The sequence below is a fragment of the Rissa tridactyla genome, chromosome 3, assembly GCF_028500815.1.
Source record: "Rissa tridactyla isolate bRisTri1 chromosome 3, bRisTri1.patW.cur.20221130, whole genome shotgun sequence".
Lineage (NCBI taxonomy): Eukaryota > Metazoa > Chordata > Aves > Charadriiformes > Laridae > Rissa > Rissa tridactyla.
In genome coordinates, this window is record NC_071468.1 from 60934892 (window position 1) to 60951502 (window position 16611).

At 41.2% G+C, this 16611-nt stretch overlaps 1 protein-coding gene across 1 annotated transcript in view; it reads right to left on the minus strand.

Moving 5' to 3' along the window:
- The window catches only part of AIG1 (androgen induced 1), a 126478-nt gene that overhangs the window by 86940 nt on the left and 22927 nt on the right, over window positions 1-16611 (minus strand). Inside the window, exon 2 of the mRNA XM_054197073.1 lies at window positions 1706-1861. Coding sequence (XP_054053048.1) covers window positions 1706-1861 — 156 coding nt within the window. The remainder of the gene's footprint in view (window positions 1-1705; window positions 1862-16611) is intronic.

Sequence of the window (16611 nt, forward strand, 5' to 3'; positions counted from 1 at the left end):
TAACTGGGATTCCTCCCTTACCGGTGGCAAGAGAAACAACACCCGAAAGAAATGTGCAGAATTGCCAAGACAAAGTGAAGCAAGGTCGGGAACGCTGCAGGGGTGGAGGAACACGCAGACAACAGTACAGAACTCAAACAGCGTCAGGAGAGAATCCCAGAATCCTGAGCGGAGTGAGACAGCCAAGGAGGGTGTACTTTGATGCATTTAAAGGCTTACACTGCTAGATTGAAAAAGGCACTGAAAATCTTTAAATGAAGACAAATAATGTGATGTTGTTCTCCTTCTTCACTTCTACTATCAACACAGTAGGAAAAGCATCTGTTGCTAACCGCAATTATAACTACTTCTAATCCCCAGTCTCCCTTCGAATACGAATGTAACATATCAATTTCTGCACCCATAAAATACATATTTGCAAGCCTGTTTATGCACAGATTTTTTCAAAACTGTATTAGTTGATCCAGTTTCTTTTATCATGGCTGGAGAACTGCAGTCTGTTACCCCAACGTGAATTGTGTCAGCTCCCAAGAGGCAGGCCAGCAAGTACAGTAAGGGAAGGCTACCAGCTGGGATGTTATGAAAGAAATACCTGCACAGTGTCTCACATATGCTTTGCATTTTCTTACTTTGCAAAAGCATTCTGTATTTCTTCACGTATTGTGAAAACCCACATAAATGGTGAAATCACGTTTTAATGAAGCATCTCTGAATATATCAAATTATAAATGATAGATTGATATGTTGTTAACTGCTGTTAATTGACAGTAAGTGATCAGCTTTTTGTGAAACAGTACAACTTTAAAGACCTCATACAGTTTTCCAGTGGTCCTACCATGAAAAAAATTTGTTTCTATTGAATTTATTTTAAACTGCTGTACGTTGAAATAAAAAATTAGAACTAAAGGCTGATCCTGAATTACAATAAAAGCAACACTATAATGAAAGGTTCACACATTTTTTTTAATGTAACCTAAACTTAGAACTAGACTGACACACTTCCATGTAAAAACCCATGAAATTCTGGATTTTCAGCTGCTTTCAGTGTGTGGTATGAGACACGTAAAGACACTCAGCATCTTCTGCCACTGAAAGCAATGTGCGATGTCCCAGTGGAGCAGGACCTGATCCAAAGAATAGTTCTTTTTTGAAAAAGACATGTAAACCCCACATTTTCCCATACCTTCTGTGTGCTTTTTTACATTACTGACAAACCCCTTTTTTTCCTACCACATTTCCTCTGTCAGCTCTTAATCCCCCATGGGATTAACAGGAAGCGGTCTGGACTTTCGCTTCCCTTCTTGCCCATGACAAAACGACTTACAGCCTGAACTCCAGTCAGGTCATTACGGTGTGAAACAAGCCACAGTCAGCATTTTCACTACTCCTGACGACACACGGTGCAGAAAAACTCCAAATTGACTCTCAAGTTGCTGCTAGAACAATTCACATTTGAAATGACTTGTACAATCAAGTTTCTATTGTAAAGTACATTTTTTTTAATGAAACAAAAATAATTTAACCAACACCAGTGCTCCCTTACACCTGCAAAAACCAAGAGAGTAGTAACATTATCTCTACCATGTTTCCCTTTCCGCAGTGTCTTTTGCATAGAAGTGGGAAAGCCTTTCAGCCAGAAAACAGTCAGTAAATAACACTGTTCACCCAGTTTGTAAAGACATGTGCAGATTAACATAGTACTTACCACTCCAACAGGGAAAGCTAGAACAGCCATCACCCAGTCACGGAGTGCAATTAGTTTTTTCAGCTGTCTCTCTTGCTCTTGACTGTCATTTCCTTTAGTAAGAAGACTGGACAGGTCAGTCAAGACGCAGATCCCGAAGAAGACAGCCTGGATAACCTGCATGGAAAGGGAGCACACTCTTGAACACAGAGGATACCTTTGGTAGAGAGAAGGTTGGACACAGGTGCACGTGGGGATTATTGCCACAGAATTGACAGGGGGAGTGGGAAACCATCCGTGCCTTAAATACGGGTAGAGTTTGTTCACATAAAAGCCACTTGCGCGTCTACACTGAAAGCCCTACATTCACCTTGCTCCTCGTGTATGGGGGTAATCGATGTGAGTGGAAGGCCCATTCCAGAGGTGGGATTTCCCACCCTCACCTCAGACATGTGCCACCCGCCGGGGACTGAACTGCAGCCACCCCTTCCTGCTTCACTCCATACAACTGAGCCCCAAAGCCACAGCATTCACCTCTCAGGCGGAAAAAGTGTCAAATGCTCCCTGTAAAAAGGAAGGAAAGAAAAAAGACGACCGGTTCCTTCCCTTGCACTAGGAGGTCTCCCTTGCAGACCCTTCCTGCTCCAGACACTCTACTCAGAGACAAAGAAGGTGCTTGAGATTTCCTGAGAGATGCAGTACACGGCCCGGGATTCATCAAATCTATCACTACTTCATCTCAGATAGCGAACGACAGAACGAGCAAGGCTGCAGGAGTGATTCAGGCTTTCTTTTTGTGATGGCAGTCTGTCATTTACCTGCCTTCTCCTTTTTTGCATTTATGTATTTTGTGTGTAATATCGTAAGATTATCTGTTATATTAAATTGGTAGTTTAATCACCTGAACCTACTGATTTGGTTCAAACTTGACTTGATCTTAGTTTGATCGTTGCATTTTTCTTCCTTAATTAGTAAAACTGTAGTAGTGTTAGCTCAGGAATGCTCTTGCCTGAGGACCTGTGCATCCTTTCTAGTGCAGTTCAGAGGAAGTGCACGTAGCTTGTTTACTCCCCAAGCTGGAAGCCCGGGTCACAAACCCACACGCATCAGGTAATCTCAGGTAAAAAATTAACAAAACATGGGCTTGGTTCCCAAATTGCACAGTGATTCATCAAAAAACATAAACATATGCTTAAAATACTTACTTACTACATTTTTCTCAAAGCAAGCATAGAGTACTAGTTTAGAAGTCTTATCTGTAAATCGAAGTGTCCCTCTGACTAGGAGTCTCTGACTAAGCAGCAGACCATCCATAAGAAATAAGAATAGCACATACCCAGATTTTGCAAAATACAGTTTATCAATCATGTGCATACATCTCTGCAGAATTTAGACTATAATAAGTAATGTAAAAACCACCTTAGGCTAGGGGACACTGATCTGGAATATGGTAGGGAAGGGAGGGCAGGGAGGGCAAGAGAGGGAGAGAGGGGAGGAGGGGAGCAAGGAAGGAAGGAGGGAAGGAAGGAAGGAAGGAAGGAAGGAAGGAAGGAAGGAAGGAAGGAAGGAAGGAGGGAGGGAAGGAAGAAGGGAGGGAGGGAGGGAGGGAGGGAGGAAGGAAGGAAGGAAGGAAGGAAGGAAGGAAGGAAGGAAGGAAGGAAGGAAGGAAGGAAGGAAGGAAGGAAGGGAGGAAGGAAGGAAGGAAGGAAGGAAGGAAGGAAACAGATGTTGGCTACTGGAAAGGGATCTAGAGATGTGTAATGGTTGGATGGATTAAAGTACATTCCCTTCCTCAACAGTCCTTATATGACCCAAATACTTGTGAATTCTGGCTGTAAAGCTGTGAGTGACAGACCTTCAAATGGCCCCTGGACCTGCTTGCAATTCGGCTGCCGTTGCTTTCTCCTCTCCAGGCTGTAGCTACATATAATTTGCTTGATAAATAGATGAAGCAACATTACAAAACATTCCCTGAAGCCATGAAATGTGACAGACTACTAGTGCTAGAGCTGTATATTGTGCTAGAAAAAGGTATTACTACTTCAAATGACTGCCTGGAAAAGTTACCATCTTCTACATAATTTCTGAAAAATATTTTGTATAAAAGTTGGGGCTCCCTGGAGCTACTTAATCACATGAACTCCTATTTTTCATGTTATTTGTTTGAAACAAGCACTTGCTAGAAAAAAATCTTCCCATACTCGGCCCTTTTTTCCACCAAACAGATGGCCTATTTGTAGAGAAGGCCTAGAAGAACTAATTATGCATTTGCTTGACTTAAGAGGAGACATCATACCATCTACTATTCACTCAAGAGTGTGAATGCCAAAGAAGGAAAAAGATTTAAGACAGGACTGGAAAAAAAAGTATACCTAACAGTAATGAGATCAATCTGGGTGTTAAAAAGTTTAGGCTGAGTACCAGGAAATATTTCCTAACTGTGAGCTCTGTCAGACCATGAAATAGTTTCTCAGAGGAAGTGGTGGAAGCCTCATGGCTTGAGTCACTCAAACCGATATTGGACAAAACACTCAATAATGTACTGCAGGGAACAGTATTACGTTGGCAGGGCTTGGACGAGTGACTAATGGATTGTTTGCAGCTCTAACTATGATTCCCTGAAATGGTCTCTCTCCAAAGAAACACAGACTCAAACAATCACACGCCCACTTTCCAAGGGAATTGAGATTGTACATCCACTAATCAATCATAAACCGAACAGCTTCTCTCCCCATTATCCTGTTATGAACACACCACTTCAAGGGAAAATATAATGATATCATCGGGAATAACTTAAAACTCCTAAAGGGAAAGAAAGTACCCAAAGACTTCAGAGAGTAGGTATGAAGTAAACTACTCTACAAAAAGATTAACAAATAAAAATCCATGTAAGAAAGAGAAAATTACATATTTATTGAGAACATTCAGAGACAATGAAAAAATCATATAGTATTCAGGAAGGAACTGTTCCAGCTTATTCATACAAATAATGTACGTACATTCGCTCTAATACTTCCTTCCCTTTCTAGAATGTGCCAGAAAACTCTTCTGACACCTATCCACATTTGGGATTAGCCTGAGGACCTCCAGAGCTGCATGAGTCTCAGCAGCATAAACTGAACAGCCAGAGTCAGTAACGATTTACGTCCTTTGTGGGTCTGGCATAGGAAAAGCGTAACATACAGCTACTGGTGGTTTATGGTATGAAACGAATTTTTAATGTCCACGCTCCTCGGTGTGAATGCTGCCTAACAGATGAGAAAAGTTCACAACAAGGGAGTAGAAACTCCTTCTAAACTATATTCTCCAAAGTGCCCTGGTGTTACCTCAGATTTAGGATCACATTTTCAAAACAAGGACCTTCTTTTGAAAATCTGCAGGTGGTGAATCTATGCATGAAACATCCCCAAGATGTTAAACAAACACTTGACTTCTTTTTTTTCCCCTGGAAATGTAAGCAATAACAGCACTTTAGGGGAAATATCTTCCAATTTTGCTGCTAACTAGAGTTTGAAGAAAAACAGTGATTTAGAAAATGACAAATACAAATTTGACAGAAATCAGCCATACCTTCCTTATACTATGCAACAGTGATAGAGGCAGAAACTTGTAAGCGGAGTATGCAAAAACAAGAGAATCATTAAAATAGTATAAAATACTAACTTATTGCTGACCCCGTTTTCTCCATTGAAGTCTAGAGGGGCCAGTACCACTATAGTTAAAACTACAGGACCCTTACCCTGTGATAACGTAATGACAAGTAATGGAAATGGCCACTTACAGGTATTTTAGCAATCCAAAACTCTGAGCAGAGAAAATATTTGTTAAGTTGCTGCAGGAGAAAACAGCTACGAACAGAAGATGAAACCAAGCCCAGAAACTTTCTCAAACAGTGAGATCTATTCAGATTCCATACCAGAAAACATTGTTCCTTATGAACCATTAGAATAAAGTAAACTAATTGTACATGTCTGTCTCTTACACGAAAATATTCAGTGGGACAGTTTTTGCATAAGGTGCTCACTGTAGGATAGCAGCTAATGACCTCCTTGTACTCCCCCTAATTTGACTTCTTAGAATCAGACAGAAAATACATTTCCTCGTAAACCTTTCTTCAGGGCATGGAGACTCCCTTCTCCCCCATGCTGTGGGGCTCCACAGTGCAGATGAAATCTCTGCACAGCTGAGGTCAATGGAAATTCTGTCGCTACTCTTACCAAGGCAGAAAACTCCCACTAAATTCACTGAATCTAGGATTTCATTGCCCGTGGACTCATCCTCTTTCAAGATCACTCTCGTAATCAGAAGCATTCCTTAGAGCTTGGGGCAAAAGAACTGGAAAAGTCTGTGCATGCACTGCTATTATTCATGGGTATTTTTTCCTCTGTCTGCCTTTGAAAATGGAGAATTCACTGTCCTCAAGTTATCATTTTTGAGATTAACAGCACTTACAAATTATTTCATGTATGCCTCTATGAAATAAGGCATCTGAGTAGGCTGAAGTAGCCAGCACTGCCAGAATAAAACATGGGAGTAACACTCATGAAATCAGCAAGAAATAACAAAAGACCACGGAAAATTAAAACTTTTATACATTCCAAAATGCCACGTTTGCTCATAAAGTGCAGGCACATGTGTGTGTGCGCACGTGTGCATGTATAAGGTGCCTGTACTGCACTTACCAAGTAAGCTTCCACTGTTCAAAGGTAAGACTGTATTTAAGGAAGAGACTTAAGAGTCTGCAAATATAACCCACATTATAGGAAGATTAATCCACCCTACAGTGCCAGGGAAGTCTGTCTGGTCCTTGGGGGCTGGGAGTGGCGAGAGGGCAGGCAGGGTCCATCCCACCCCCGCCAGGCACAGGGCAGCCAGGGGCTGTGGGGCAGCCCCAGCCCCAGGCATCAGGCACCTCCCTGGGGACAGGCCACCAGCCCACGGGTCGGGGGCTGACATAACCTGACCCATCAAAGCTTAAGACAATCGGCTTTCCGCAGGAAGACGAAAGTTTAGCTCTACCAACACGCAAAATCAAATTGCTGAAAGCTGCCATTCCTAATGTATTTCAGACTTCATAATCTGCCATATACAGAACGTGGTCTCATTTTCCTTTTCAAACAACTGGAATATGATTTATAACCTCAAAGTATCTGTTACTACTCCTTGTCACCTTGTGTCACTTTAGCTTTCATTCCTCCAGCCTCTAGACATTATTTTTTGAAGTACAAATATAATGTTCTTTAGTAATTAAGATGACTATTAAGCAACTCTGAAGTAATTTGAGAGAGATTTTTATCTCTTTGCCCACAGTAAACACAACTGATTGGACTCTGTTTTGGGACCATGCTTGGTTTGGGTACTAGTGTATCGGGCTGCAGGCAAGCACACGTGGACAGCCTGCATGCTATAACAACAGCTCAGTTATCTATAGTTGCAATATACGGAGCAAGTCCAGGTTAAGGTGAGAATAACAAGGTGTTTTTGACAGAAAATGCATTGTGTTTACAGAACAAAGCCATGGGCTGTAGCTGTTTATTAAACCTGTTACTGCTCTTGACCACATGATGCTACTGATTCTTCTTGTTCATCGCCATTCCAGCGTTACTCACAGGCACATTGCTTTTATTCTTGTTGCTTCTCCTCCACTTGCTGTTAGTTATAATAGCAAGCAGAAGCTGGACAACATGTAATCAAGTGCTAAATCTTTGTATCAGAGAAGCTACTGACTTCAGATAAGGAAAAGGCAAATCTTTGTGTCTACAGACAAATGAGAGAGAGACATAAAGAAATAAAAGCAAGAAGCAACAGCATTTTAAGTACTAAAATACAAGCCCAGTGCAATATGTCTAATCACTAAATCTACAATTAAAGTTGAAGCGCAAACACCATGAAAAAGTACTCTGTACTGCTCAGAATCATTACTGCTGTGCAAGGAACGGGGAAGAAGACTTGTATTTTAAAAGCCAGAGGTAAAAGCGCAAGCATCACCCCAGGAGACTCAGGGACTGACGTTAAGTTGGGGCACGCAGTCAGACCTCGTATCACAGCTTCTTCCACACCAGCTGCAGTGCCATGGCCATTTTAGTTCGTTTTCTTTGTTGAAGCAGGTTTCAGTAAAGTCATAGGCCACTTCAACATAGAAAAGGAGCACAGCCCCTGCCCATCTAAAGCCAGTAACCAGAGAAACCAAATACACAACATACAGGAGAAAAGTAAGGGACAAGGGAAAGAAAACAGAATAAGCCAAAGGAATACTTAATGCAAATGCTATCTATTTTACTTTGAGTTGTTTGTTGGTTAGGAATCTTGAAATATATATTTTTCCTATTCCTCCTGTCTCTCTCACTTACGCAAATCAGAACTTAAACGCCGCTAGTAAAACATGACATTTATTTCTATCAGAAGAGCCATTAGAAATTCAGTAAGTGGACTGCCTTATAAATACCTATATAAATAAATATAAAGCACTGTCTTCATCCAAAACAATGACTCATGTCTCCTTTTACAGCCTTCGGTGAGAGGAAAGTCTCCTCTAACCAGGATGTCACACGTAAAGACTAGTCCTTACTAGGAAATTTAACTTCATTTTCATGATTTACTCATATGACATGAATCAGCTTATAATGCATGCCTAATCCCTTATCATATGATGTAAGTTCAGGGACTCCTTCGAATCTCATCCTTTGCTTTCTACACAGCTCCCTGTAGTCTTTTTCTTTGAAGCCCACCAGTACTGTCCAAATCTAACCAAGGATGGGGTTTTAAACCAATGAGATTTTATAGGTACGCAAAGGAATAAAGTCTACTATGGAAATATTATGCATGGAAAAGAAACCCGTTTGACTCCTGGATCTAGTTTTTATAGGTAATACGTTGTTTAAGTCCAAGTGCTTAAGCACCTACTACAGAGCTGCGGAAAGGGGACAAAGCTGTGTAAGCTAATGAGACCCTGTGTTTCCGAGAGGAGAGATGCATTTTACAATTCTGCCTGTTGGAACACAAGATGTGTTTTTATCTGGACAGACAGCAAAAGCAACATTTTGTGCAAACTAAGCAACTTCATTAGGAAAGCAGAAAACCAAACCAGATGTGGGCCCCTAAAATGTAATTTTTATAGCACTGCCTTTCAGCATCTGTTACAATTCACAATTTTCAACACATGAAATAAAAAAAAATCTGGTAAATAATACAACCATACTGCTTGCACCTCTTGTTTTCTCTTTGCATCTTCTCTCCACATAACCCAGGAAAAACCCTTACTGTTACACTTACTGGAGAGGTTAGGGCTCAGACCATTCTGTCTTAACATGATCCTTGACTGTCTCGTAATAGTTTTCAAAAATATGCAGCCCAGTTCTTGGAGAAGTAATGTGGTTGTGCTAACGTAGTTTTAAAATCAGTTTTCTTAATATTTTTAGTACTTCTATAAGGACAAATATATTATTCATTACTACAACAAGCGAAGCCAAAATTTGGTAAACTGTAAATAATATTTGAAATGCTTTAATTTATAAAAGCAAAAAAGCACATTTAGTTATTCTTTTTACATGGGGAAAATATTCCCAACAAAAAAAATGCCGTAGTGGACAACAATTGAGAAATTAATTTTAAAGTGCTACTATATCTCAGCTGTGTTGCATAGATGACATTTCCAACATGATCTCAGCATGACAGAGTGTACGCCATCTGGATCAGGAGTGCTAACAGCGTGGAATCCACTACCACGTATCGGATGAAGAGATGGACTGGACAAATACTAAAGCAATATGAAGAAAAAACTGACCAGATGCTGAGAAAGTGTTCAATTTTCTCAAATCTTTCGCAGTCTGTTTAGCTGTGCTGTGTCATTCCTCTCCAACATCATATCAATCCAGTCTTCCTTCTTCCTCTAAAAACTAGAGGTATTTTCTGGATACTTTTGAGTTATAGTTGTCTGGATATCTTACTTTGATCTTAGCTAATACACTCGAAGCAGTAAGCTCATTGTTGCAGTATTTAAGAAATTATTATTCTATTTTTATCTTTATCTTTTTGATTTTAAATTGTTTTGACTAAACTCATTTTCTAATAATCCCTATCTTCTTCCTTACTCTCTTGCATTGTGTATAGAAAAGCTGCCATTACTACTTATTGTATCCTGCTTATAAGACAGTGTAATTTCATTAAACTTATATAATCCACTCAGTGAACATGTATAATACAGTTTATTCAGAATAGATTTTGATCTTATTAGGTTATATCTTTTATGTTTTTCTTTGTTAAAACTTAATCTTATTAGGATTATACGCTGCACAGAAGGTTATGTCATTATTTTGGCTTAAATGCTAATTTTACACATTTCAGCATGATTGGTACGCTCTCTGCAGCAGTGGCCTTGCAGTCAAGCAAGCAGGAATGGCAGCTCTCTAGACAATGTTTGGGATGGTTAGCTAAGCAGCTAAGACTTGTTCTGCAGCTGTCTGTGCTAAACTGAGCTTTAGGATAGGGTTTCCAATGGCAGGAAAGTCCCTAGCACTTTGTTAAGTTAATTACCCCAAAAAGAAACTACATTGTATTAAGTGCAGAACTTTCTCAAAGAAATGGCTTTCTTAAAACTTCAGAAAATTCTGCATTGCACCAATTTTTTCAAGTTTAGAAATACAGTTTGAAAACCACTAGAGGGAAGCAATTTTGACAGATCAAACTTGAAAATAAAACTACACTGAAGCTTTTCAAAGTTAGTGTGACTGATTTTGCTTTTTATTTCTTCCCTTTTTAATGAGTAAGGTAACATCTGCCTTCTAAATTGTGAAATTTAGAAAAAGCCGTGACCGATGTACCTCAGCAACATGGTGACAGAGCTGGAAATGCCAATGAGAAAGGCACTACAACCTTCTGGGATACAGCAGCCTCAGTGCTGCCCTGCCATGGCTGTGGGAAAGAAGAGGTTTTAATTCATCTGTTTCCTGAGCACTGTGAAAGCAGTAATGAATGACTCCTCACACCTGTCCAGCGAGGCAGGCTATTAAGTGATATAGTCTCAGTTGGGGAATTCTCCCTCTCTCCAGGGTAGGTAAGGGAAAGAAACATTAAGAGCTTTATCCCACCTCTTCATCCACCCAACCTACCAACACCACACACACCCAGCCAGCGGCAAACCCACGCTGTGAAAAACAGCTCAAGTCTCCACTCGGGGTCATCTTCAGCTTTTGCTTAAAGCAACTTTTCTTCCTTGGCTCACTGCTGCAGCAGCCGAAGGATAATTTATGAGGGGCGGGTAAAGTATATTCATAAATAAAGTTATTACTAAGATAAGGATGTTCTGTAATTAGACCACAGCAAAGGATGCTGCTATTCAAGCCCCACTTGAAAAAAAGAGAGGACACAATTTTGTACACTAATTATAAAGCACACAGTTCAATGAAAGGTGATCTAACACGTTGTACTGTCCTCATAAACAAGACTATTCTTTACACAACATTTCAAGCAAGCCACAGTGTGTTATAAAGAGTTCTATTCCAGGAGGAAAAAAAAAAAGTTCTCATTATCTTACATCTCTAAAGAAAACACGGGAAAATCCCTGATACAAGCTACCTGCATTTAAATTAAATAATGCAAGTAGGGGTTGAGCATTCACTAGGTGTGTGGCATTTCAACCCCAGATGATAACACTTCCCTGCTTTCATTGTCTTTCTCTTGAATAAATCTCAAAGGAAATTAAGGATTTGTTTCCTGATCGTCCTTGGCGAAAGGGAGGCAGGGAGAAGTGAGGTGGCCCAGGTCAGGCAGCAGGGCATGCAGGGGACGAACGCAGGTGCCCTGATCCCTCGGCAGTTCTCTAGGCATTAGATCAGGCTGTTTTCCCCGCATCTGCCCTCACTCTTCCAGCGACAGCCATTTCCACTGCTTACTAGGGAAATGCTCCCGGCTTTCTCAGAGAAACGGCATGGACCTTTTCATTCCCTCCAATCTCAGACACACTACTGTTAGTATAAATCCAAACACTTTTCCTCTTACGCAGCTCATATTGATCACGGTTTTCAAAGACTTTGCTTTACCGTGCCTTTCAAAGTTTTCTGAGGGTTAGATACTGTAATTCTGACTAGCAGATCTATTTGTGCCAACCAACTGGAGTTACCAAGGTCTCAAATGTAATAGTTTTGGAGAGCTTGCTCATTACACCATTCCCACCTTCACTGTTCTTACACCTTAGTTCATAACAGCAGATACTGATTTTGAGCAACACTAGCACTGAATAAATCTTTTTAATTTTCCCATCGCTTCTTCTGCTCTGTATGAATAAGTTCAATGAGCTGCAATTTCAGTGCGGTGCACACTTGGCTTCCCAGCACCCCCAAAAGACAGGGCTGGAAGAAGCACAACTATCCCATCTGCCACCTGGAGACTGTCTTTGGAGAGAGTGGCCTGAAAAAGAAACAGCGAGGGGCCCCATCTTGCCTTACGTACTCACAAAGGCAGACACGACTCAAACCTCTCTCACTCTTTCTTACTCTAACCAACATTTAACCATTTGAGTTTCCAAACTAATCTTTCAGACATTGCTGTTTACTGTATTTCTGTTATAGAATCATAGAATGGTTTGGGTTAGAAGGGACCTTAAAGATTACCTAGTTCCAACCCCTCTGCCATGTTTTGCTCACTACTTTTCAGTTAATTTGCAAAAGGAAGGAAGAGATTAACTGTAAGGATAAATTTACATCCCCTAAATGTTATAGGAAGCCACTTTTACGACAACTACCTGGCATCACACCACATTCCAAACCCATCAGATTTAGATGCTCTCCATCAGGCCACTGCACACTGATGGACATACAGTAAATTATTTTTTTTTAATCAGTAAACATCACAAGTTTGATTAAAAGCCGTGCTTTCTTCTCAAGAGACAGGAGGCTCAAACACCTGTTGCAGTAGTTAAAAAGTAGCAGAGGACTCCAGAAAAGAGACCTTTGCTAAATCGTAGTACTGGTGACCAGTACTATTGATGGTGAGCATGGTGTTTTGGATTCTCCATGGCAGGAAAAGCACGTTGCAAGTACCAGCTTGTAGATGTGACAGCCCAGCACACACAAAAAAACCCATCTGTGCCTATCAAGGGACACAGGCTACTGGTCAGATGGGCAGATCGCATCAGGAAATGCCCAAGTATTAACTGTCCTCTGCTAAACCTCTTAGTACTCCAACGCTGATGCCTCCATGCACCAGGTAGGCGCACGCACGTGCACTCCAAATTATCACTGTAGCTGTAGTTGCAATGCAGCTGGGGACAAGGGCTGTGCCCCTGCACATGCTGGGTGTGCTGAGTCACCCGTAGGAACTCCCGGGGCAGTCCCGGGAACTCCCCAGCGAGTTTCTGTCGAGATGAGATAATTGACTGATAGCTACAGGAACCCGCCCCGGGCAGTCCCGGTTCCACCAGAGGTCTGAGGGATCGATAGAAGAACTCCCCAGGCAGCCCCAGTCCCTGTTAAGATAATCGACTGTGTGATGGGGACTGGGGAGGCAGGGAGCTCCCAGCAGCCCTGGGAACAACCCAGGTGGGTCCTGCTTTGCACACAGGAAGTAAATGGTGAACTGACGGGCACTATTTATCTCTTTAGGTATGTTTATCATTGGATAGGGCAATTTTTCGCACGTAGTTGAGACAATTTTAACTGGAGTTTTGACATGTTGACGTGGGACCGCAGGCCACCTGGATGATAAGAATTCATCAAACTGCAGTTTGGGGAGTCTGATCCAAACCAGCTGAAATTGCTCTTACAAGGACACTTGGGATGGCGACTCCTATCACCACCTGGACGGAAACTGGCCATACTGACACAACAATAACACAAGAGTGTTACCTCCTGCAGAACATCCAAATAAATCCATTTCTTTAGCTAACTCTTGAACCACTGTGTGTGCAACATGGGCCAGAAGTGCCTCTTAAGAAAATGAGAGCCTACCACCACCTGGCCACTAAAAAATCACATGCAGATTCAAAACACTACCCCAGAGTACAAGGGCATTGGTCCAAGTAAATGTATTTGATGCCACTGTTGTATTTCATGCAAGGTACCTCTAATTCTGATTTGCAGAATACATACTCTTTTCCCAAAATACTTAGTAAATAAATAAGTACACTCCAGTAAATAAATAAGTACATTCCAGCATTCTGCCCTGTTCCTCACAACACAAACTTCTGGTTACACAGATAATGTTCATAAATGGTGGTGGTTTCTGGGCCACACCCATTAATTCATAATCTGGCTGTAGCCCATTGCAACACTAGGCACAGACGTCGCTGCCGTGGATAGAGGACCTCTCCTCTCCAGACCATCTGTAACCACGCAACATGACACTTCACACCAGAGCCCCGGCACAGAGCTGCAGACCAGCTCCGTCGGCATGCCTGTCCTGAGAGCTTCAGTTCTGACTAACGGCGAGACCAGGTCACGTCCAACCTCCAGCTTTGGATCAGCCAGGAATCTTGGCTCAGAGATGTGTTACAAATTTCACACGATGCAGCCGGAGCAGGAGCCTGGACCCCTCCACCCCTCTGTCACGAGAGCAAGGCCAAGTGCTCGATGCAGAGCTGAGTCCAACCTGGATGCTGCTTGAGGACCACCCCATGGGGCTGTTCCGTGTACATTCAGGAAATCTTGGTTTGGATTAGGCCTGTATCCACCAGGAGGTTCAGGTGTGACACTGGCTCCCAAAGTGGAAATCACTTTAGTGATTTGTGAAATCACTTTAATGATTTCCCAAAGTGAAAATCATTTAGACACCTGTCTCCCAAAGTGGAAATCACAGCTCTGACACAACACTCAGTGTCCAAGGAGCAGACCACAAACTGGCAAAGTTAAGCAAAAAATACCTGGGTATTGTACGGAAAGGAGTATGTCTGGAATCCCACCCCTCTCCTGCAAGGCACATACTTGCAGCACCAAAGTCACTTCACTCAGTTCTTTGTGTGAGGCTGGTGCTCACATCTTGAAGGCCAAAGAGGGGGTAGGCATTTAAGGAGTCAGCCCTCACCTCTCAGGACTGCTTACTGTAACACACGGTGGAAAGAAAAGACAAATTCTTGGTATCAGCTTTAACACAACATCAAAGTAAGTGTACTTTGCTACTTGCTGAGGGATGCACCTCTTAAACCCATTATCAACCCAAAACAAGCTTAAAGAATAATTCCTGTCTTCAAGAGGACTTATATTACTGACAATGCCAAAGAGTAGGATGTCCACCCTTCCTGTTAAGTTGTCCTAGTGTAGGAGAGAGCCCACAGATGTCTTTGGAGGCTTATACTGAGGTTCCAGCCCTTTACCTAGATTTCACAGGGAAAACTATTTGCTAAAATATCTTATCTAGAGCAAGAAATAGGAACCAGAAACCAGGACTACATCCTCCTTCTCCATACAACACGCGAACTGGACAGCCACTCTTCTAAGCTAAGCTCTTTGTGGATGCTCAGTCTACCATTTTGCTTTTAAAATAATTGTTTTTCTTGGTCAGAAAACCATTATATTTTACAGGCCTCACTGCAGAGCTCTGATACATCACATTTTTTCATGTATTACTGAAACCTCAGGGAAAACACATGCCAGAAGTGTTTTCAAGTTCTACTTGACTCAATCAGTTTACCTTATTCTTCCCACTCCACAGAAGGGAAGAGGCTCGTGTGAGCTCTGGGCATATCCAAAGCTCTATTATTCTGCTGTCAAGACCAGACCATTTGATTTCTTCATTTCTATTTATAAACACAGTTAGGTATTACAAGAGCCAGACTATTTAACCATGAAGACTGTCAAAATAGATAATGTATTGTGTCTCACTGAATTACAAACTGGCTGAGTGCCTAGCCTTTTGACTGCAAAGGTCCGCTCCATCACAGCTCCAGCAATGTCTTCTATCTACTTCAAAAAAGTTTTGAAAAACAGACAACTGTGAAATGACTATATGGATCATACAAATTATATTTGTTAATCCTTCTGTTAGTTAACTGCACTTAGTTACTAGATCTGATGCCAACTTAGGAAGAGTAACACTTTGCCGGAAAATGTAGCTGATGACCTTCATTCTAACAAGATGCTGCTCAGCAGTGATCTCCCTCAGTATCCACACAGATCTGTGCTCAGAGTGTTACTTACTCTACTGGAACTAGTTCTCTGATAAATTGTTTTCCTTATGTATTTAGGGAGCACACGTGCATCCGCAGTATGATCAAAATTAGTATTACATGTCAAAGAACCGAGTACTTAGTGTAGTACCAGTTACAACACAGTGACTGTTTTTATGAGGTCCATGAAATTCTATTTGACTCAGTGAAGGCCTTGCTTGTATCTGCTTCCAAAATATCCAAGTTAGAAAACTAACGGCATTTAAGTGGGTTAATATTGGTTAATAAACCCATTAAAAAACTAATAAAATGTAAAACAAGTATGGTAACTCTAATATGGGCAGCAAAACATCCTCTTTTGAGGGGAGAACACTGAAACAAAACAATAACCCAGAAAATGCACGTTGATTCCAAGTTAAAATACCACAGCTTGCCTTTGTATAAAATTGTAGTAGCTGATCTTTTGGAGAAAAATACAAATTAAATCCTGCTTTGATGTATAAAATACCTGACATCCAATCATTAACCCGCACACATGCACTAAATACAGTAAAAGCACGTTATGTTTCCCTAGGAAGAGATTTCTTTTAAAGAGGCAGGGTTTATCCAGCTATGGATGTAGTCAAAACTTAAATTTCATTTAAAAGCACAATATGATATAATGTCACAATACAGTAGTATTACCATTAATATAAAAAGGTAACTCGAGGAATTTCATGTCTATAGTTACAGCATTTGTATCAATGCCAAGATAAGGTCAGCACATCAATAGTAGTCAATTTGAAAAGCAAGTGCAAAACATCTACAGCAGAAATGGTCACATTTTAACCAA